Source organism: Artemia sp. Qi Xiang Cuo, chromosome 8 (genome assembly GCF_049724085.1).
Source record: "Artemia sp. Qi Xiang Cuo chromosome 8, ASM4972408v1, whole genome shotgun sequence".
NCBI lineage: Eukaryota > Metazoa > Arthropoda > Branchiopoda > Anostraca > Artemiidae > Artemia > Artemia sp. Qi Xiang Cuo.
In genome coordinates this window covers 22,766,844-22,791,846 of record NC_142801.1, presented here as the reverse complement: position 1 = coordinate 22,791,846, position 25,003 = coordinate 22,766,844, and the positions used below count along the sequence as shown (strand labels likewise).

At 35.1% G+C, this 25,003-nt stretch overlaps 1 protein-coding gene across 1 annotated transcript in view; it reads left to right on the top strand.

Annotated features, from left to right (window-relative positions):
* The first annotated feature begins 2,293 nt into the window (after nucleotides 1-2,293).
* LOC148949249 (charged multivesicular body protein 7-like) overlaps nucleotides 2,294-25,003 on the top strand; it is a 109,111-nt gene continuing 86,401 nt past the window's right edge. The window contains exon 1 of the mRNA XM_089092892.1: nucleotides 2,294-2,502. Coding sequence (XP_088949018.1) covers nucleotides 2,398-2,502 — 105 coding nt within the window. The 5' untranslated portion in view covers nucleotides 2,294-2,397. The remainder of the gene's footprint in view (nucleotides 2,503-25,003) is intronic.

The window sequence follows — 25,003 nt, the reverse complement described above, 5'->3', positions numbered from 1 at the left end:
ATCAGTTAAAAACACTTTGTAATCGATTTTACTGTTAATCTTTTCGACAGCTGATGGTATGAGATTGTCTGTTAATAAGTTACTTTTTCCTGCTTGGGACTGAGACCCTGAAATCTAGATTGGTGAAGAGTCACCTGAGTTCTGAATCCTGAGATATATAAAGGGACACATTAAGCTTGCAAAAAATTTCCGGGTGTATTTTTCTGCCCAGGCTTCTTTCGTGGGGCAAAGGTGACAATTGACCCCAATGACACAGAAAAGATTATAATTTAGTAAGTGAACCTAAAAATAATAATTGATGAGAAACTAGTTTAGGCGTTGCCAGGTTCATTTTTATTTTCAAGACATAAAGCTGAAATTTTTTAAAATTAACGTTACTATGACGAAAACTACGACAGCCCTATTTTTCTTTCGAGTTTCAGAGGGTAAACTATGTGTACGGAAATATATACACGCAATGCACGCTGGCCGCCAAGAATCTGCCAGGACGACTGCATTTTTTGCAAAAACTTTCTGTAATACGGAATCAAAAGATCGATTTTTTATTCCAAGATTAAATGTGCATAGTAAATTTAGCTTTATATGCATGTCAGCAATTTCGAAATTTCACAAGATCTTTGTCGCAAGATTATCAAGTAACAATATATTTTAAGAATCTGTAATAGATATTTCAACTTATCCTGTATTCCTTTTTTTATTTTAATGTGGACTTATTATTAATTTGAATGTAATTTTCTATAATTGGACTATTTATTAATTTGAATGTAATTTTCAATAGGAAAATTAACATAGATGTTATTTTATGCTTTAATATGGCCCACGATAGTATTACTATTTTTTTTAATGTATTATTTGAAGGGAAGCAAATAAATATATATTGAATTAGGTAGCTCATAGAGACGTAGGCCTCTAAATAAATAATGCATAATATTAAAGTACAGACCTTTCTTTACTCTCTCCATTGTTAGCAAGTCCGTTAGGTTAACCAAATGCTAATAACGGCTCCAGGTGTCTTAATATAAACAAAATAAACTATGTTAGTGTGTTAAAAATGGGATAAAAGTTCAGTACCTGTGGGCAGTTCTAAATTCCAGTAGTTTATTCATACTATGGGGTTAATGATTCAGTGAGCCCCTTAGCAAATAATTTAAGAAAAAAATTAAATAATATTTTAATAGACCTGATATGGTAATTGTTTAGCTCGATGAATTTCAAGAGACAGGGTATATATTTTTTTTAATCGCATGCAACTGAATGTCGTGATGCACGGGACTGCTTGTATAGTTTGTGGTTCAATTGATATATTGAACCTCCTCTGCTGGGTGTGGGGCTGGGGGAGAAAAATGGGGAGGAGCAGTAGCATTAGTGGCAAAGCTGGCAGAAAAAAAACCGGGTGTATACAAAATACACTTTCATCCACACGAAAGCTGGTTTATACTATATTAAAGGGGTCCACACAAACTCATAGCTGACAGCTCTAGTAAAGGCTGAGCACCAGTGTTTAATTGTATGTTCGTTTGGTATATGTGTATTGTTCATTGTGTAATGTGTAGAAATTTTTTAAATTAACCGAGTGCCGTCTTTTATGAATAGTAACTTTTCTTCGTTACTAATTAAAGAAAAATTTTCTACTGAAGACCTTGGGTACGCCAACACCACCCTTACTGTTTTATCGTTTGGTACTCCCAGTCTCCCGGTTGTGAAGCCCCCCCCCCATTGAGATGTTGAAATTACGCTCATGTTTATCTGATAATTATTTTAGGCCAATTTAAGCACTTTTTAAGTTTTAATGTTGCTGTTTACTTTCTATTGAAAAAGCTTTTGGTTATTATATGGCTCAGTTTTCGGTTTCCACTGTCATTTTTATTTGATTTAAGAAAATTAGCTCGAACTTTGCCCCTACCCAGGATTTTGACGAAATTATACCACTGATCTAAGGGCTTACTTTTGAGATAAATATTAACAACACACAAAAAGTATATGATACAGAAGTTTTTGTGGCCTGTCTTACAAAGTTACAAGGCTAAAAAGGGTCTCGTGTCAAGGCGTCTTTAGGCTTTGTATTATGACAATCACATGATAGAAGCCTAAAAAACCGAGTTTAGCTGAACAAAAGCATCAAATTGATTTTACCACAGAATAACTTCCTTTAGATGTGTGAATTACATACCTGTTATCTATGGTATAGACATATTAGACTCTTTGACAATGATTTTAACCCGAAAACGGCAAATTTATGGCACTGTGCGGTTAGTTATGATTTGGCAAGTGCGCAATTTGCAAAATAAAAAAATAAAAATAAAACACGCGAACCAATTCCTGAAGTTGAGAAAAAAAAAAAATGGTTTATGTGTAGTTAAACCTAAGCCTCATTAAACACGATATATATTTATAGTTATGAATGAAAAAATCAATAAAGACTACTTGCCGGATTCATGGAATGACGAAACCAAAATATCATTTCTGTTTGAAGAACCAAGAAGCCCATCTGTGAATCCTCTGGTTTGAAAATATGCTATCTCTCAAGTTTCTCTAGTGTTTGCTTCAAATTTACAAAATGTGTATGCTCCAAGCTTAAAAAATTAAGCCAATATTTGTGATTATCAATAGTATTCACAAGATATAGAAATGAGTTTATTCCTGCTAAAAGCCAGATGGTGTACACTCCTTCAATTGTAAGCACTAGCATATTCTTTGGGGTAAAGTTCTACAAAATCATATTGAGTTAGGACTAAAGTGAATGCACCATTCGATGCCTTTTTTATGCTGATTACGAATATAATAGCCTAAGCATTTCTATCGGAAATTTCAGCCCCCCCCTATATAGACTATACCTAACCTGACCCTGAATTGGCACATATAGGGGGGGGGGGCTGAAATTAATCTTCGATAGAAATGCTTATTATATTTTTAATAAGCATAAAAAAAGGCATCAAATGGTGTATTCACTTTAGTCCTAACTCAATAATATGATTTCGTAGAACTTTACCTTCTTTGCAGCTCACTCAAAATCCTAGCATCCATTATATTCCCCCTTTTGCTGCACCAGCCCTGATTCTAGAAAATATATGTTTCCTTTCTGAAGATTTAGCAGAGTCATCATTAAATACAGACATAAAAGCCATCAACTTGCTCCTAAACTGTCTGCCAGAGTAGTTGGTCACATAGTAGAGTTTCCTCAAACACCCTGTTTTCTTCCCTAAGTCAGGCAGAGTTGTAAACAGTTTGACAAAACCCCTTTGCCATAAGGCTGATCCTACAGATTAGGCTACATGCACCTTCCCTTGAGTTAAAGTCATTCATTGTCAGATTACCAGTTTGTGCTTATAGAAGATTAGCATAGCCTCTGACTTTTGTGTCTCAAGTACTTTTTGTAAGTCAAAACTGTGAAGCTTTCCAGACTTGTAGTCTTCTTCATGCTGGCTTGTTTTTATTTTTCAACTCCTTTACTTATTTCTAATTAAAGAAGATGTCCATCATAATTTTCCTTTTCACCATCTTTCCTGCAGGCAATAATTGGTTTTACCTGATGCAAAATGTGCACTTATCTTTTTTATTTAGTCCAAATCAGGAATAAAATATCTGTAAATAGGACTAAAATTATCTGTAAAGTATTTTGAAACTAATCAGTGGTTTAGTTTCTCAATTAGTTTTGGAGGTAAAAACTATGCCATGTCAGTACAATAGCCTACAGACAATGCAGAGTGAAATAAAGTAAACATTGAAAAGTAAAGTTTTGAAGGGTATATAATCCTGGTTTCAGTGATTTATATATATATATATATATATATGTATTAATTAGAGTAATTTACTTATATTTAATTAGAAAATTTGTGTATGATTTAATTATATATGAATATGTTGTTTTTTCATGTTTGCTTTGTTTTCTTTGTGGGTGCTCTATCCTTTTTTGTTTTGTTTTGGTGAGTTTCCCATGAACAAGTAACCTTTTTTCCATACTTGTTATGTGTGTTTGATTAGATAGTAAAGGAAATAGTGTCCAAAATGTGGTAATCTATCATAGAACCTAGATTTTACCCTGGAAGGTATTTATCAAGTACCCAATCCCATCCTTTCCCTCTCCTAAACAGTGACTTCTGTTAAAGCCATAAAACTATTGCACTTGGTTTCTTACTTGTAAGGCTTTGATCACTTTCTGAATATTAACAAATTGATATATTGCAGCATTTATTTATACACTCTTTGTAATATTCAAGAGCAAATCTGTCACTCTTTGTTATTCTTGATAACTGTTGAACTAGAGAAATCAAACTTAATCTACTACAGTGGTTAAGATCTTGAAAGGTGTTTACAAACCTTTCCTGATTTTAAGCCCTTAAAGATTTATTGAAGCTGACCTATAGACCACATTTCTAGATTTAAAAAAAAGAAGTTGATTCATGAAGTTTGGCCTGGAGTCTGTTCTTCAGAGATGCCACATCTAAGAAAAAGATTCATGATTTTGTTCTTTTGAAAAAAATGGTTAGGGCAATGTTTTTCCCCAGGGATGATTGCATCAACCCAAAGGTTAGAAATCATAGAGAGGATCAATTCAAGTGCCAGTACCCTTCTTCAATAATAAAAGAGATTGTCTTACATCCAAGTACTATTTTTGTCTATTTTATGCTACAAAATCAGAAAATTGGCCCAAATACAGCCAACACTTTATTATGCAGAAATACTTCAAGTCAATTACTTATAGATTATGTAAAAAAGCTTATATAAACCTTTTAGTCTACATGGATATACCATCATATCAGGGTTTGTTTTGTTTGCTAAACATAGAAGGGGTTCATATGACATAAAGGGTAAGTAAATAACAACTTTTTTTCACATTATAAATCAAGAGATAAAGGATGAAGTACAAGGAAATTAAGAAATAACAACAGAAATGAAGGGCTTTATAAAATCTTTGGCCTAGTTGACAGCCCTCAAAGCACCAAATCCTCCCAACTGGTCTTGATGTATTTGCTGATGGGGTGAAAGTCTGGAGACTTGAATTCAACACTCAGAAGTGTATAGTCATCTAATTAAGAATAGATAATCCAGTACCAGTACTTGAAGGCATCCAAAGACAGCTTATAACAACCACTTGCTACTAATTAAACTGAATGAGATTTTGGCATATTTTTCAATCCTCTATTTGAGTTAAACCTGCATGCTCAAAATGATCCTGTTACCTATACCTTTGATATAGTAAATAAGACATTCAACAGAACTCACCAGCTGTAACCACAAAGTTACTAAAGGGTTTGGATTTGACCAAAATTAGAAATTTGGAATGTGCATTGCTACTCTAATCAATAAGTCAGATCAAATAACTTTGGAACCAGTCCAGCAGCAAGCTGCAAAAAAAATTCTTCTCCAACCAAATGGTTGACCTATGGAAATATTTCATCCAGAAGACATTCTTATCTCCCAGTGTTGAAGCTTTCAAATCACCAGTTGGCATTGAGTGGTGTAGCTGTGTAGCAAGCCATGGTACACAACTTGGAAGCATCTGATGAGATGCCTTGGCGGCATCCTTATTGCTGGCAAATGCAGTTTAAGGCATGTGAAGGTTAATAAATGGATAAACATCCTCCAGAGCCGTTGCTGGTGCATAGGGCATTGAAATAATATTTCAGTTGCTTGGAATTTAAGGATTTTAGAGATGTTAATTGTAAACCATACTTTGAGCAGGTGGATACATAAATATAGTAGCCTAATTGATAGCTATAAATTCACTTTTAATCTCAGTCATTTGATTCTTATGAATGGGGGGGGGGGTCTGAAGCTCAAAAGCTGGGCTTTAGGCCAACATTATCTCATTCTTGTGGACTGTTTTTGTGATTAAACTTAGGAATGAGGAGTGGTTGACATTTGACAGCAAACAAAGAAAAAATTTATTATTTAACCAAATGAGGGTGATTTTCTGCCAATGGGGAGTAATCAGTTACCCCCTAACATCTGGCAACTTGCAGGAATATTTTTAATCAAAGCATTAAATATTGACAATGAGAGGTGGAAACCTCTCTCTAATTGGCGAGAAATTTAGAGTGCTAGAAGGAAATGTACATGTATATTCCACTTGTAAATAGGATAGCAGGACAAAGGGGGCATCCTGTTCTCCAAGATTAGTCATATGACCCCTCCCCAATCTAAAAGAAAATTACATTATAAATGAATAGCAGTCTTGACAACCATTTACTACTACTACTACTAACAACTCATGACAGCACCAAGCCGCCTAAAGCCAACACAGCTATGCAGGCTCCTCCTCCATCTCAATCTATTCAAAGCCTCCCTCTTTACACTCTCCCTGGAAGTCCCAATTTCCCTTTAATCTTTCCTTATGACTTCTTCCTACCCCAACTGCAGACAACTTGCTTTCCATTTAGCCCTAGATGGTTGGCCAAAAAGGAGAATCTTTGGCAATCTGTCATCCTTCATCTGCAGAACATGCCATAGCCATCTCAACCTTTCTCTCATTATAGCCTTAGAAAGCAGGATTGAAACACACTTCTCACACAGTCTACTGTTTGAAATACAGTGAGTCAGGCAGGTATCCAAAACAATCCATAGGCAATTTCTTTAGAAACAATCTAGCAAATCTTCATCTGCTTTTTAGAGCACCCATGCTTCAGAGCTGTATGTGACTACTGTCATCACTGTAGCCTCCAATATTCTAATCTTTGTTTGTAGACTTATCTTCTATTCTTCCAAACTTTTTTAACTGTGAAAAAACAACCTGAGACTTGTCTATTCTACTTTTAACATCTTCACTGCTCCCACCATCTTTACTAATAATACTACCAAGGTAAGTGAAGCTGTCCACCTGATCAATCTTTTTGTGGTAGATAGATAGATAGATAGATAAACTTTTGTTTTCACCAAAATTTTCATGATACTGGCAAATTTCTTTGATATAGTCACATTAAAAAGCAAATACATAAAAAAACACTAATCAATCCTCCTGATTTTTATTATACGTTTTTACAAAACTACATTTAAAACTTTTTGCTAACTGCTGATGGGCACAGCATACTGGCTGCAGTTTCTCAACAGGCACTGCAACCCTGTGCGGTAGTCGTTTTGTTGTGGATTGAGGGGGGGGGGGAGGGTTTTGTAAATTGGGTGGATCAGAGATTTTCTTCCCAATCCATGCAGACTTTATATTCAGAGTTTGCAAAGTTCATTTGCTCTTTTTTTTTCAGAGTTTGCATTTTAAACTTTGTCAGCAGCTCTTCATACAACATTTCTGCCTGCTTTGATACTATCATTAGAGCTCTTTTCTGAACTCTTTCAAGCCTGGTGCTTTGCTCAGCCGTCAGTCCAAAATGCCATATAGGAACTGCATATTCCAGAATTGGGCAAATAAAAGATGTAAATATTTGAAGGAGGTGATCTGGAGGGGCGCCATGTTTTGACATAAGCTTGAGCATCTGCAGCCCAGCATTACCCCTTTTTACTAGACTAGACATGTTTGCTTCCCATTTTAAATCACTAGTAATAATAACTCCTAAGAGTTTAATCTTCCTGACTTTAAGGGAATCAGAGATAGTTGGTAGAAAGTTTGTTTCAGAAGAATTTAAAAATGAAATAGTTAAAATAGAAGATTTACTGTCATATCTGAACTGGAAGCTTTAGTCTTCACATTATCAATTAAAATTTGAGCTTTGCTACATTCATTTGCTTCACAAATTTCTCCAAGGGTAAGGTCATCAACATATTTCCAGTGGTCTTCACAATCATTAATAATATAATTGATCATAACTAGAAAAAGAATAGGACCCAGAATGGTACCTAGAGGTACACCTAAAAAAAACTGGCTCAGGTTCCGAGAAAGATTTCTTATATTTTAAAATTTGGGACCTATTTATTAAAAAACTCTGAATGATTTTCACAACAGCAGGTTTCACTCTAAAATCAATTAAAAGCTTAAAATTAAAATATTATGATCAATCAAATTTAGTCATTTACCAGGCTCATCAACATGCTTAAAAACAAAATGTAAAAGACTGACTAGATAATGGGATGTTGATGTATTCTTTCTGTTACCATACTGGTGAGGATTTGCTCCAATTTGCTACAAAACTTTTGTACATTTTGCTGAGCAAGGGGGTCAAAGCAATTGGCCTCACACCATCGAAATTAAGTTTAGTATCTTTTTTAGGGATTGGATTAACATACCTCGTTTTCCATATCTCTGGGTAAACTGAAGAAGTTGAAATGCAATCAAAAATTTGTGTTAGTGGCTTAGTCAATTTGTCAGGAAATGCTTTTATATTTTCAATTGGAATATCTATGGGAGTTATACTAGTTTGTTTAAGTTTCTTTATTTTACTAAAAGCTTGATCCTCAGAAATAGTAGGTAAGGGTATGCCATCATGTGGAATTTTCTGATACTCTTGGTTCGTTTTATTTACATCAAGAGGCGGCAAAGACTGGATTATTCTGGCCAAATGACCATTTAACTGGTTAGCAACTGTTTCATCATTAGAATCTGAACAAAAATCAACACCACTAGGGGATTTTCCACAAATTTGTTTTATTTCCTTATACCACATGCTAGGCTTTGATTCAAAACGGCTATCAATTTTTTTGCACTGCTTGAAAGTTTTCTCAGGAAAGCATTCTTCATATTTGTTTCTTAGTTTATCTTGCAAAAATTTAATTTTTTCATTGGAGGACTCTAAAATTACTACCTCATCCCAGGACTTGCATGGAATCCAATTTCGAAATTCCCAAATTTTTGGCTGAAAAACCTCTTCCTAGCTAATTTATCTACTATGGGATGCCTCCCCATAGTAGCATAATATTTGTAGGCATGAATATAAAATGAGTTGGAGGTAATAGGAATCTCTGTGCAGGATTTTGACTCTTGTTGATAGAAGAGCATTGCCAACTGCAGAAAAATTGTTGTGACCAAGATAAGCCCAGGATTGCACAACGCCTCTATTCATACGGGAGGTCCCAGGGATTTCTTGCTGTCCGGTTCTAAGCTGGCTTTAGCACTTTGGGGTAGATTTGAGAAGATATGTGATCCCTGTCCTGCACTGGTATCCAGGATCATTACTTTTCCTGAGGCCAAAATATTTTTAATGATTGAAAGGACATGAAAATTGGAACTTGGAATGTTATGATGCAAAAAAATGACTATTGTATCAACATTTTGACTGACGAATTCAGACGATTTGAACTGGACTTATTAGGAGTTTAATAATAGAATACTAATTGCTCATTTTATGACTAAAAAGTTCAGGGTATCAGTTATAGTAGTATATGCCCATGTAGAACTGACTGACAGAGATACTAGTGACTCAAATGAATTTTACTTACAGGAGCAATTAGACAGGGTCCCAGGTAGAAATATGATGTTTTTACTAGGAAATTTCAATGCCTAGTTCGGTAAAAATACTGATAGATGGAATTCTATCCTGGGTCAACTTGGTTTTGAAAAAGAAAACAGTAATGGATACAGACTTTTGCAATTTTGTAGGTACAGCAATCTAGTTATAACCAATATGGTGTTTGGTCATAAATGGCTCATAAGTTAACATGGTATTCACGTGATGGTAAGGCAGCAAACCTGTAGCGATAAAAGATTTTATATTGTGGTAATGGGAAGATTCGCTACTGTGGTGATAGAGATTTCTCCTATAGCGCCACTTATAGCGCTGGAGATTGTGTCAACTAGGCTAGCGCCGCTCTCGATTAATGAGAGAAAATTGAATATGTAGACATACAAATGTGGCTTCTTCTTTCTTGAGCTATCTGGAGATCAGATTCCTTTGGGAGCATTTACCTTGGAGACTGGCGAACTAATTACCTATTATCGGACTAGACTCAGACATATAAGAGAAACAAACACATATAAAAAGACAATAGATTTATTTAACTTACATGCTTAGTTGTACAGCAACGGGTCACTTCAATGACAATAATGGTGACCGAAATTATTTGCGGTACTAATCGTTTTAAGTCTGACTTCATATTAAAATCAAGAAAAACATTTACCCCACTCCCAAACGCAGTTCTTTCGTCCTGCGCTCTAGGGACCGCCTGCCATTGGCTCACGTGCACCAAGGACGCGAATCCTCGTCCAATAATCTCTTAAAGATTTTTCAGATGATTCAGGAGTTCACACAGTTTTTTGCCTTTTAAACTTCCTTGGAAATTTTATGCATTGCATTTTTTTTGCTACAATTATCTTAGCGAAATTCGAACGACTAGCGCCATTGTCTGACTGAAGCTAGAAATGCAATTTCTCTTTTTGCTGATTAAGGAGTTTTCATTTTTGCGACTAGATTTAGCTTAATTATAAGGAATTGGAATTATCGTTATAAAGGAACTTTATTTTGGTATTTCAAATACGTCACATCTTACTCATGGTACATATCACCCTTCCCATGAAATAATGACACCCCGTCATTAGTTACTGCCCATTAGGAGTTTTAAAATTTTTCAATTATTTTTCTTGTTTTATTCTACATCCCTATCTAAAATTCATCTACCGGACTAAGATTATTTTTGGTTCTAGGTTAGCTACTATATTAAAAAAATTTTTTTTTCTTTTTATATATATAACACTGATTACTTTTACTTTTCAAATAAGGTTGGGACTATTCTACTTTTACATTAGTTTTTTTTTTTTTGCTGTCTATATGACGTACTACATAATATCTAAACAACGTTAAGTGAATAACATAATAATATTACACCTAATTCTACTTGTGGTACATCCATAAATGATTTATAACATACAATATTTGGTTCAACATATTCACTGATGACATTAAAACACTTTCACTGTTGGGATTTTTGAATTGTCAACGTTATTAGGAAGTAACACATGTAGCTTCACATCTATTCATCATCTTTTGTGTCCTTAGTGTACTACACCCTTCTGTTGTAAATTACTGTCCTTCACTCCTTTTGTCTTGGCAAAAATTTCGAAGCTCTTACGTTATGGTTTCTTCATTAAACAGTTCGAGTCTAGTTGTCTTTACACGGTAAGTTTTCCCTAATAGTCAACTGAGAAATGACTGTTAAATATCGTTCTAATAGTCAACTGAGAAATGATTCTTCCCACTATAGGTGTTGGTGTTTTTCTTCTCAGTATATCATTTTTTTAGGATTTTTGAGGCACATAGAGAATGTATTCTTGCGTAAAATTGTTCATTTGTGCTTTTTGAAACGGGTTGTCGTCATATTATGGTGACTCTTTTAATATATTGTCTTTAAATTCAACTTCAAACATCCTTAAATATCATTTGACTTCAAACATCGTTTATCTTGTACTCCTCGATGGGGTTCTCAGAATTAAACTTCAAATTGTCTTTAACTTCAGTTTCAAATATCTTCGAATGTCTTTAAGTATCTTTCAACTTCGAATATCGTTAAATATCGTTTAGCTTCAAATATCATCACTATACTGTCAAATTATTCTGGGGTCCATAGTGACTATCAACAGCGAAATCTACGTATTTATATCTTGTACTGGCCGGTGGGTTTCTCAGCGTTTATGCGATTATATAGTTCGTTAAAGCACTTGATACTGAGGTTCAAATATAATGTTACCTGATACATAATACGGTTCATGGTCGAAGAAACGACGGTCAAAGGTAACTGTTGTTTTCGTAGACGAAGCTGGGATGAAGTTGCCTGGAGTCATGGTGAGTACTCTTCGTTGGTTGAGATATGATGAAAATAGATGTTACTGGGCCGTATCTGTACTGGGTAGCTTATTGTAATACTCAATGACCAAAGTGTCCATTTACTTTCCTGTAATAAAAACAACGCGGCAGAATCACATGTTCTTTGAAGAAAATACACATACAATAATTCACGAATTAATTGGGTTATAATTTCTGAGCTATCAGACAGAATTAAATAAATACACTAATATTAGTAATCACAATGAAAATCTAAAAAAGAAATTTCTGCAAATTTGTTTTGATAACTAAAATATCGATATTAAATAAACATAATTTACCCTAAATTATTAAGTTTGAGGTCTAATTTTACGATATTTTTTTTTTTTTTTCATGCCTGCATTGTTCACGCAAGTCCGTGCTGTATAAGAAACGCATTTGCAGCGTCATAACCGCACGGTTTTACGCAAACGATACTACAATGAGGGAACGAGACATAACAAGGACTAGTGGAGACCTCTATACCCACGAGTTTTCTGCTGTCTTCCCTATTTCTTGGCCTAGACGTTCTTATGGGGTTGTCGGGTTTAACGGCTGAAATGCAGAGGTTCTTAGTCTCAGGATTTTTCCGTAATTGCAAGTCAACATTGGTGCCACATATTCGCTTTTCGAATAAGGTCATTAGGTGCAGGATTTCCAAGCTTGCCTCCGTAGATTTCAGTTAAAGCTTGGCAAAGAATATAAGCATAATGAAGAACTGACATCAATATCTTTTTAGAAGGCTATTGTTTGAGCAAATCCTTCAGCACTAAATAAATAAATATTATATTAAAGTCTTATTAGATTCCGTTTAGCGAGAAACACCTTCACATTAATAGGGAATTCCTTGTGGGTTTTACTTAGTCGCCATTGGACATTCACAGGGTTTCAATCCATGTATCTTAACTGATTAAATGGTTTTAAAATTTTACATATTATTATTGAGATATAATTCCACATCCGTCGTGAAATTCTACATATAAACGTACCAATAGGTTGTTTGGTTATAATTACCAATAGTTGGCTATTAGTTCATATATTACTCGAGTAAGAAACATTATATTTCTCGAGTAAGAAATACACTAATAAGCGAGCGTGCAGCACGTAATTACTCTGGTATCATATTTTTTATGTGTAGGCCTAAAATAATTATAATCTGGACTAAGACAAAATATTTCATATAATTAGACGCTTCTGTACTGGTAATTTCTTGTTTTGGATAATATCCATCTTGGTTAGGGCACGGGTCAAATTTTTTCATAGAAAATCTGAGGGAGACCCGAGTTAGTACAGGTAAGATATAACGTGACTGACTTGCGAAAATATTTCACAAAAATTAGAGCACAATATATGTCATAGATAAACCAATAAAATTAAAGAACATTTTTGTCACGGAACTATAGAACAGTGATCTCTCTGTTATTGTATACGTCATAGATATAATATAATGAAATTAAAACGCTTTTTTTTTTTCTCGGAGCTATAATAAAGTAAACTCTCTGTTTATCCTTCAAGGCATTCTTATTCAAAAAACGAAAACTTAACCAGCTCACAGTAGTTTATATTCAACCTTTAAGTGTTGTTTTGACTGGCCCTGATTGGCATAAAAATACTAATTTCTTACACTTGAAGGACTGAGGAATATCCCTTCCTATGATCGTGTTAAAAAATTAAAAAAAAAAAAAAAGGGCCGTGAGTTACTACCCGGGCTTCCCACAAGACGTGGTCCAACACCAATTGTCTTTCCCAGTCGACCACTAGCTTCCTACCTTTGTCTATTTTATGTTCCAACCTTAATAGGCTCCATCGAGATGTTATAGAAATTAAACTAAAAGAAATAAGACAGCCAAATCTTAATAAACTAATTAAGATGTTATCTATAAATGCAAAATGTAGTATTCATTTCGGTTGCTACATTCATTATCAATGTACTTTGTCTTTAAGTGTAATCGTTTTAGGAAAAAATTCCAGGTTTTTTAAAAGAGCGAACTGTCTTTGTTATGAGGTTATCCTCGTGTCCGGGCTGTTTTTTCTTTTTTGGGGGGGCTAGCGAGAAAAGGAAAAATTTTTTGTATTGCGATTTATATAACAATAGCCCTGTTAATATCTGGTTATTAAAGTTCTCGGTTTCGTTTTTCAGCTAAGATTTCATTATTTCTTTAGCTACTCTATGTTCTGATTCACCATCAGACTCTTCAGAACTGTTTGCAAACGCATCCGGATTAGGACTTTTAGAGGCGGCACTTTTTGAGGTGTCACCTGCCCTTCCTTCGTAAATTTCTACTCCTCTGGAAGTAAAAGTTTTATTCTCTAAGTCCTCGCCTTGAGTTCTCAACTCGGGGGATTTTAAAGATTCTTGAGAGCTTTGGGAGGACTCAATAGTTTTCGCGGGGGTCTTCCATTGTTTGAAGGCCATGTCTTCAGGGGGATGGGGCATTCTTTGCAATAGGGATTCCTTCCGTGAAGTCCACGTCCAGTCGTGTTTAGGTTTGACCTTGGACATAGTTATATCATGATATCGACGTTGCTGGTCATCCTTTGGAGTTTTAGTCCCGGGTAAGGTACTGTGGCTCGTTTTTATGGGAAAACTTATGAAATCCAGGGCGTCTCTTAGGTTTGTTTGAGTTAGATTTTTTGGAGGGGTTTTCTTCAAATCAATACCAGGGGTTTCTCCGGCTCTTTTTAATTCCTCATGTAGATACGGGTGCCTTTCAATTGGTGTTGAGGTGGAAACCATATCGTCTGGAAATCTTTTGGGGTGACATGGGGTCGAGATTCTATCGGGGAAAAATTGGGTTTTTGGAAATATTGTATAATCTAAATCTCCTGCGCTTGCCGATGAATAACTTTTTGGATTTTTTGGCGTTTTTATTTCAGGAAAAAATCCTGGTATTAGGGATTTTTTCTTAGGAACAACTAGATTTTCCATTACTAAAAATTCTTCAAAGTGTTGTTCATCACTGTCATTTTCAAAATAATCTTGTTTGAAATTAAAGGGTTTTAGCTCTGCCAGTTTTGACCTAGGGGGCTCATTTTCCGAATCTGACGAATCAGTAGAAGAGGGATGTGACATCCATCTCTCTGGAAATTTTGCTCTTTTTAGTCGGCTAACCTGCGCCTTGTAAGTTTTTCCACTATCGGGGTTCTCCATTTTAAAGGTATAGTCATTATCATATTTTTTGACTATTCTTTACGGCCCATAATATTTATTTGAAAGTTTTTTTACTTCTGTTTTCGCCTCGTTCCTTAGGTAAACAAAGTCTCCTATTTTGAAATTTATATCCCCCTTAACTTTGGGGTGGTTTCTTAGCTCTTGGTTTATTTTACTTTTTTCCAGCTCTTGCCTAACTATTTTATAAGTTTTCTTCATCCTATTTATGACTTCTTGTTTATAATCTTCTGAGTCGTTATAATACTGCCGAGATTTAATAATATCATCATACGGGATTCTAAAATCTCGACCAAAAAGTAAATAAAATGGATTGTCTCTGGTTGTTTCGGAATAAGCAGTGTTGATTACGTTGGTTAAATAAGGTAAGAATTTATCCCAGTCGCTCCTATTTTATTTCGTATAAAAACTTAGAACGTTAGAAAAAATTTTATTCCTGTTTTATATTTTTCCATTATCTTGTGGATGGTACGGCGCTGTCACCAATTTCTCTATATTAAGGAAACTCATTAAATCTTTTGTTACTTTTGCAACAAAATTGCTCCCGTTGTCGCTCAAAATTTTATTAGGAACGCCAAATTGTAAAAATAATTTTGCTAATGCCTTACTTGTGGCATAAGCATCTTGATTTTTTAATGCTTTTGCAAAAGTAAATCCGGAAAAATGATCTACCACCGAAAGAATACACGTAGGGCCTCTGCTGGAAACAGGTAAGCCTCCATTTGTCCCGTACAGGTCAAATGAGATAATATCGAAGGGGTACTTTGCTACTGGGACCCTTCCCATTGGGGGATTTGGATAAGCTGTGTGTTTTTGTCTCACGGTTCCTGCTTCGCATGTGCTGAAAAAGTCTTTTAGCTTTGTCAGTTCAAATGATGCGCAAATTTATTTTGTGATTTTGTGGACCTTTGTCACGAACCATAAATTTAAACCTGTGTCCGCATGAAATTTTCACTTGAATTCCCTATCAGGATTTGATTTAACACAGGGCTGCTCGAGGTTTGGTTTCTATTTGTCTCAGCAGTCACAATTCTACACAGTATTTCTTCATTAAGGTCGTAGTAAAAATTATATATATCTTTTCTAAGAGTTTTTAATTTATACGGTAACGCCTCATCATTCACAAAATAATAAATTATTGCTACACACATTTCGTCCTTTTTTTGCTTTCTTTTTATATTTTCCAAAGACAAGGGACAATAGTTAATCTTATTTTCTTTTACTGCGTCTTTGACTTTGATTTTCTTATATCCATGTTTGCTTTTAGCATTGATAGCATTAACTTCATTTTCTTCAGTTTCCGAAGGATTATTTTCTTGATATCTACTCAAAAAGTCGCAAGCTGCGTTTTGTTTTTCCTTTAAATGTTCAAATTCATAACCTAGGTCTTGGATTTTCATAATCCATCTAGCTAGAATGCCCGTGGGATTTTTAAGTGGGCACAAGTACTGCAAGCTTTTATGGTCTGATCGTAATATAAATTTTCTACCGATTAAATAATGCCTAAATTTGTCCAAGTGGTAGATAATAGATAACAATTCTAAGTGTGTGGCGGAATAGCTGCTTTCGCCCTTTGACAAGGTTTTACCTGAATAGCATATGACTTTTTCTATGTGTTGGGGCGTTCCCTTTAAAGGGGTGGTGTTTTCTACTGTTATGATTCGCGAAAAAATTGCACCAACCCCTTGCGAGATATCATCAGTGTTAACGATGAATTTTCCGTTTTCGAAATCAGGGAGTGACAAAATTGTTTCAGAAGTGAGCACCTTTTTGAGTTGGTCTAGGGAAGTTTGAGCGCCCTGGGACCAGGTAACACTATGGGAGTTTCCTTTCGTTAATTCCGTGAGGGGTTTCGCAATTTGGGAATCATTGCGTACAAATTTTCTAAAGTAGCCAGTAAGTCCTAAAATTCCCCTTAATTCTTTCTTTGTTCTGGGGGGCTCGAGGTTTTCAACACATTTTATTTTATCAGGGTCTGGGGATATCTCTCCCTGTGTTACTAGTACTCCTAAAAATTTAATTTTGGATTGAAATAAATTTACTTTCTCGGGCCGGCATTTTAAATTTCCTTGCCTGAACTTCTCGAACACCTCAGCTAAAGTTGCCAAGTGTTGCTCAGTGTTTTCCCCCACGCATATAATATCATCAACAAAATGAATTATATTCCTTAATCCTCTCAACAGGTGCAATAGGGGTCTACATAACGCGCTTGAACTTGTTTTAAGCCCAAATGGTACCCTTAAGTATTCATAGGATCCATATTCGGATGCTGAAAATGCAGTTTTATGGACATCCTTTTCGGCTATTTTCACTTGGTGGTAGCCTTGGGTAAGGTCTAAAGAAGTAAAAATTTTGTTTTTGCTTGAAATTGAGTCAAGAATTTCGTCTATTCTTGGTAGAGGATATTTATCGCTAACTACTTGTTTGTTGAGAGCCCTATAATCTACAACGAGTCTAAAATCTCCATTCTTTTTTGGTACTAGGATCACTGGTGCGCTATACGGGCTTATACTTGGGCGTATAATTTCGTTTCTTTCTAATTCATGGATTTTATTTTTTAACCACTCTTTGTGCTTATATGGCACACGATATGGCTGTTTTGCTACGGGATTACCAGTCATTAAAAATTAATTCTGATAAAATTGAATCAGCCCGATATAATCTTCATATGCAGAAAATACATACTTAAAATTACATAATAATTAGCATAATTTTTGTTTAAGTTCCATATCCGTAATATGATCCATTTTAAATTTGTTTAAAAATTGCGATTTAGTCAAAGGATATTCGTTATTTGAAGTTTTAATACCGTTAATTAGGTTTCTTTTTGAATTTTCCCATGTATTTAAATCATTTTCCGTTAAAACCTCGATTTGGACTAAACAAGTCCCCTTTTTAATTGTAATTGTATCGTTTTCATGGTTATTGGTTACCCAAATAAAACCTTCCCCTTTGTCATAAGATATAATCTGTTCCTCGCATGACAGATATTCGGGTATTTCAGACTGTGTCGCAAACCATATTTCTGATTTGCTAATTATTGGATCGATCATTTGTGATATGTGGATTTTTTGCATCGTTTTGGGAGGGATTTTTGTTTTCCTTATCGTACCTCTGTAAGCTTTATCTTCATTTTTATTGTTTATTAGATTCATACTGGCGCTATGCTGCGCCATTGCGGCATCTTGTGGCGTCACGTTGGGTTTTACTATGTTTTTCCACAATTCCACTATTTTCTTAATTTCGTTTGATCTGTACTGTCGCGTATCTCCTATTTTTATTATCGCAGATTCAATATTGCCATTATTTAAATTTACTTCATGTCTGCGATATCTTTCAGGATAATTGAATAAATTTCCAATTATGCCCTGTCTTTGCGAGACATGAGGTTCAAAATACTTCGACATTATACCGTTAGAAATTTTGTTTACTGTTATGTTATCTTCGTAACCTCTGTTACGATTTCTTAAGGTAGAAATTTCTTCCCCCACCTTAGCTGGGTATACAAGCTTCTCATTGGCTACGTCTAATAGTATTCTATTAGACCTTAGAAAATTTGCCCCTATAATAGCTTCATATGGGAGATTGTCACATATAATAAAATTTGTCATGAAGGTTCTGTTGTCTCTTTTTACGTTTAGGCAAATTGACCCATTTGCATTTAATTTATGGCCTGTAACACTTGTTAAATTGGGATTATTAGGGTTCTTTTGTCGCCTAATGTGCAGAGGCAACGTATTAAATACGCGCGAGTTTATTGTATTTACCGGAGCTCCACTGTCAACTAGGTCCGTAAATTGAAAGTTTTCTACAAGGAAATCATTAAAAATAGGTAACTTATTAATAATATCACAAAAATAAGGCACTAGTATTGTTCTGGACCTATTAAATATTCCTGGCACCCTCGAGGTCCAACTTATGTTTCTGAGGGGCCTGAAGCGTTTCCTTGAGAATTTATTTCATTTGTCGGTGCCTGTAATAGATATTCAGACGTATTAGGTTCCGTAGGCATATTTAAATGATTTACGTCTGCCTGTCTTCGCCATGTATTATTATGGTAATGTGGATGTCTCGTGTCAGTGCCGTTTGCTGGTGCTGTTTGCCAGTGCTGTTGGCTTGTAAAATTTTCATTTCTCATCGGCAAATTTTCATGATTTCTATATTGCATTCTCGCATTATATTGGCCTTGGCGAGTATTTGGGTATTCAGACCGGTAATTAATTTGCCTGTTGGGGAAAGGGTTATACAAATCTGGTTGGTACGCATTATAAGGTACTGATTGGCGCAATCCCCCCTGGCTATAGCCTATTGCATGACCGGTGCTAAAATTTGTTCTCCTGAACAAATGGTTACCGTAATTTTGCGTATTACCGACAGCATTTCTTGGTATGGGATTGGGGACATAGTGGCACTATCTCGCTATGTGGCCGATACGATTGCAGTTATAGCACCTTATTATTTTAGGGTTAATGGGCTGAAAACGTATTGTTTTCTGCCTAGCGGTTTCTGGCGTTTTGTTTGTTTATGCTACTGGGGAGTTATCCTTTGAAAAGAAATTGGGGGATGCCTGATCGCCCTTGAAAAGTAGTTTCGCTTTTGGGTCGCCTAGGCTGTTTAATTTTGTATTACTATGATTAGCAACCATTTTATCAACTTCAATTAGTCGCTCTACTTCTTGGACTGCAAGATCCAACGTCTGAATGTTCTTGGATATTATTACTCTATACAGTTTTGGGGGTAGCCCTTGCAAGAATGTATTTAGTATGACTTTTTCATACAGTTGCCCCGAACCACTTCCGTATTTTGCTTCTACGGAAATGCGTATATTATCCAGATATTCCCTTATATTTCGTGAAAAATCAAAGCTTACTACTCCATGTTTTAATTTATTTATTGAACTGGTTTCTATAAATCTCCCTTTGAATGCTTATAATAAGTCATCAACCGTATTTATTGGCAAGTTGGCGTTATTCCCTATGGTATGCTCGACCTGTTTTAGAAAGGTTAAGGCCTGGCCTCTTAATCGTAGAAGCAGCATGTCTTTTAACGCTCCAACGTCTGTTTTTGTTAATTGTACAAACTGGGTCAATTGGATATTGAATTTGTCAATATCTGATTGACCATTGTTTTCCGGGATAGATTTTGAAATCTATATATTTTTTGCGACTAACTTTTGCACTATTAGTAATTCATTTAGATCGTCCATGTTTTTTTTTTTGCGTTTATATCAAATTAAAATTTTACTTAACCTATTTTGGGGTAGGCTATTCTCTCCAATGAAATATAAGGGTTTTCCTATCGTAGCCTAGCGGTTATAGGCCTAATTAGTTTTCTTATATGTCTGTATCTTTCCAAAAATTATATTTGAATTACAAAGTTTAAATAGCCTAACTAGTTCGCAGTTTTCCTCCAATTTCCGACACGCGCCATTTGTAGCGATAAAAGAACTTGTATTGTGGTAATGGGGAGATTCGCTACTGTGGTGACAGAAATTTCTCCTATTGCGCCACTTATAGCGCTGGAGATTGTGTCAACTAGGCTAGCGCCGCTCTCGATTAATGAGAGAAAATTGAATATGTAGACATACAAATGTGGCTTCTTCTTTCTTGAGCTATCTGGAGATCAGATTCCTTTGGGATCATTTACCTTGGAGACTGGCGAACTAATTACCTATTATCGGACTAGACTCAGACATATAAGAGTAACAAACACATATAAAAAGACAATAGATTTATTTAACTTACATGCTTAGTTGTACAGCAACGGGTCACTTCAATGACAATAATCGTGACCGAAATTATTTGCGGTACTAATCGTTTTAAGTCTGACTTCGCATTAAAATTAAAAAACACATTTACCCCACTCCCAAACCCAGTTCTTTCTTCTTGCGCTCTAGGGACTTCCTGCCATTGGCTCACATGCACCAAGGACGTGAATCCTCGTCCAATAATCTCTTAAAGATTTTTCAGATGATTCAGGAGTTCACACAGTTTTTTGCCTTTTAAACTTCCTTGGAAATTTTATGCATTGCATTTTTTTGGCTACAATTATCTTAGCGAAATTCGAACGACTAGTGCCATTGTCTGACTGAAGCTAGAAATGCAATTTCTCTTTTTGCTGATTAGGGACTTTTCATTTTTGCGACTAGATTTAGCTTAATTATAAGAAATCAGAAATATCTTTAGAAAGGAACTTTATTTTGGTATTTCAAATACATCACATCTTACTCATGGTACAAACCTTATTGATTATGTTATTGTAAACCAAATACTGGCAGGATCAATGCAAGATTCTAGGGTATATAGGAGTGCTGTTATTGATATTAAAAGTAAAGATCACCATCTAGTAGTGTCCAGGGTTAATTTAAAGCTGAAATTTAGGAAGGGTAACTACCTTCCAGAAAGTTATGATGTTGTTAGACTCTAAGATGAGAATTTGAGAGAAATTTTCCAGGAATAGTTGAATACTAAACTTGAGAGTTTAAAAATTGACAATGTGGAAGATGGTTGGAATGATTTTAGAAAAATAATTTGTGAAGTTGCTAAAGGTGTCTTAAGGAAGAAAGCTAGGACTACAGCTAAAAATATTAGTGAAAAAACATTATGTTTAATAGAAAGGAGAAGGGACTTGTACAAGAATTATCTGAGTGATAGATCATATAAAAACAAAAGGAATGTAAAGAAATTAAAAAAAGCATTAAAATATGAATTAAGGAGTTGTGAAGTAGAGGCCATGGATAAAATTGCTGAAGATCTAGAAGATGCAGCTAGATGGCACAATAGTAAAATACTGTACTGGCATGTTAATAAATTGAGTGGGAGTAGTCAATCTGGACTTGTCACAGTTAAAGATAGGAATGGGGACACAATTAGTGACAAGGAAAGAGTTAAAGAGAGGTGAGCAGAAAATTTTAGAATGTGCTAAACCCGGATAGAGTTACGGGAATAGATAGAGGAAACTGAAAAAGTTTGTGATACCTTGGATATGAAAGAAGATTTATTTTGTGAGGAGGAATTAGCAACAGTACTAAAAGGATAAAAAAATAATAAGGCTCTAAGTGCTGATGGTTTGGTAAATGAGTTTCTTAAATACGGTGGTTCTGAGTTTAGGAATAAGTTACTGAAGATATGAATATGATTTTTGAAAAAGGGAAAGTACCTAACGATTTTAGGAAATCTTTAATTAAGCTACTTTATAAGAAAGGTGATAAGAGTGACTGTGGTAATTATTGAAGCATTAGTCTGGTCTCTGTAGGTAGCAAATTACTTAGTAATATGATACTGTTTAGACTAAGAGATACTGTAGACAAAGTTTTAAGAGAAGAACAGTGCAGTTTTAGAAAAGGTAGAGGATGTAGTGACCAAATTTTGCTCTTAGGTTAATAATCGAGAAGTTTCTGAGTTGTCAAACACCTTTAGTCCTCAGTTTTATAGATTATGAGCAAGCATTCGATTCTGTTGATAGAAAAGCTTTAGCAAAGCTTTTTGTATGGTATACCAGACAAATACATTAAAGTGATTAGTGCTATGTATGAGAATAACACTGCTGCGGTTAAGGTAGGAAATGAGGTTTACAGCAGGTTTTGTATTAAATCAGGAGTTAAGCAGGGTTGTGTTCTATCCCCCTCTATATAGATCATTTTGATGGTCTTTGTCTTAATTAGCACAGGAAAGGCAATGGGAGACCATGGAATTAAATAAGGAGGAAAAGTCTCCTGGACTTAGATTATGCTGATGATTTAAGCATCCTAGATGAAAGTGTGAGCAAAATGAATGAACTTTTAGAGGCTTACGAGTTCAGGGTGCTAGAATAGTTTTAAAAATTAATGTTAAGAAGACTAAGTCACTAAGGCTAGGAATAAGTGAAAATGGAAAGGTGATGTTGGGTACCGAAAAGATTGATCAGGTTGGCAGCTTCACTTACCTTGGTAGTATTATTAGTAAAGATGGTGGGAGCATTGAAGATGTTAGAAGTAGAATAGCCAAGGCTCAGGGTGTTTTTTTTTTACAGTGTAAAAACGTTTGGAAGAATAGGAAGATAAGTCTGCAAACCAAGATCTGCAAACCAACAACACACAACAGCAACACTTTAAGAAATTTTAAAAATAAATTTCTTGTGAATTATTGTCTCGATTAATCAGTAGCTGTACTGAACCCCTCGTGCTCAAAATCCTCCTCAGGGCCATACTGTGGTGTTTCTTTTGTGGATGGTGAAGTTTTCCCCACAGTAGAATGCAGACGGTCTGGTATCATACTAATATCCTTTCCTTTTAGCTTAAAGCTTATTCAAAAGGCAATGCAAAGAACTCCCCCTAAAAAAAGGACCCTCCGGATCCCACCCCAAATACTAATGAAATTGATCCATATTTGCCCCATGTTGGCTGGTCAAGTACTCTATCACAAAGCTCACATGAAAGCTCAAATTCTGAGAATAGGACAATGATATGTGTTGGAGATAATGTCACCATATGATGATAATGTATTTCAAGTGGTCCTTTCTAGGAGCTAAAAAAAAAAGTAAAAAAAACGTCCCCAATCAAAAGTATTTCCCCTCCCCCTGTTCAAGTTTCTCCTTCCCAAAACTTAGGCATTTAACTCAAAATTACTCCTAATACCCTCTTTGAAATAACAAAGATTACTACAATAAGGGTTGCAATTTTCAAAATGTTAAAATCAATGTTTTCTCTTAACATTCACTGTGATGGATCTTTGCTAATAGCTGTCCGAGATCAGAAATTACCAGATATAATACTTAATCTAAAATCTCTTGTGAATACCCCAATTAATTCATCTAAATGGAACCCAAAACAATCCCCAACAAAAATAGTAGTATATAATGTTCCCCTAGACTCACCAATTGAGGAATTAAAAGAAGGGCTCTCAGTTAGGGTTGGTAATACAATTCCTGTAGAAGATGTCAATCATCTCGGTAAACCCAACTCTAATGGATTAAAAACAAGTAGATCTTTCTTATTTACACTGAAGGAAAAAATTAATATCCCAGAAAAGTTATTCCTATTTGGGCAAACCAAACCGCACAAGGAATACAATCCAAAGCCTATCCAGTGTCAGAAGTGTCTGAAACTGGGACACGCAGCAAATAAATGCAATGAAATTCTCCTAGCCTGTATTAATTGTAAAGGCTCCCATCCTAAGGAGTTGACAACTTGCAACAACACTCAGCCTACATGAATCAATTTTAAAGGCCCATATGAATCCACCAATAAATCACAATGCCCTGCATATAAGACAAGAGCACTAACACTCCAAATAGCAACAGAGAAGGCCATTCCATACCTTTTTGCAGCAATGGAAGCAAATGCAGCCCAATCAGACCAAATAAAACCTATATTGAAATAAAATAAAACCCCCAAGTCAAACACTCCCAATGTATAAAGTACCTCTTGCGAAAATTCCTCCAGTAATCTCCCCAACTCGAATCTCTATATGAAATAGTGACACGAACAGCTCGCCTTCTCTTTGAGTGAAATTAGGTCGGCCTAGCACCCGTTTCGAACGAAACACACACCATACAACTTATTATTACTTGGTTTCTAAGTTGAATAATTGAATCCCAAACAAACTCTGCCCCCCCGGAATATATGCTTATTCATTCTAAACTGAAATGCAGTTCAGGCCATTAATATACAACAACAACAGAAAATAAAAATCATTGCTGAATTGGCAAAAATCTACATCCCTAATCATATGCTCATTCAAGCAAAAAAAAAAGATCTTGCTTTACTATTAACAAAGCTGAACATTGATACACAGTCATGTGAAAAATGAATCAACAACACAACATATATCAATACTCCATTGGAACGTGAGATCACTTACAGAAAATAAGTTATATTAGCTATTATCATTTATGAATAATAATTTCATCAATATTGCGTGCCCCCAGAAAACTCATTTTACCCAAAATCAACAAATTAAGTCTCTGGGATACACTATCCTGAGAAAGGATAGATCATAAGAGAGAAAAGGAGTTGGAGTAGCTTTAATAGTCAAAAATAATATAAAATTCTGTGGCATCAACTTTCCAGATTTTGTAAATGATGTTGATGCAATTGGTATCAGTGTTTGGCTGAATAATACAAAAACTTACATAATAAGCTTTTATAACCCTAATGGCCAAACTAAAGATGCCATGGATT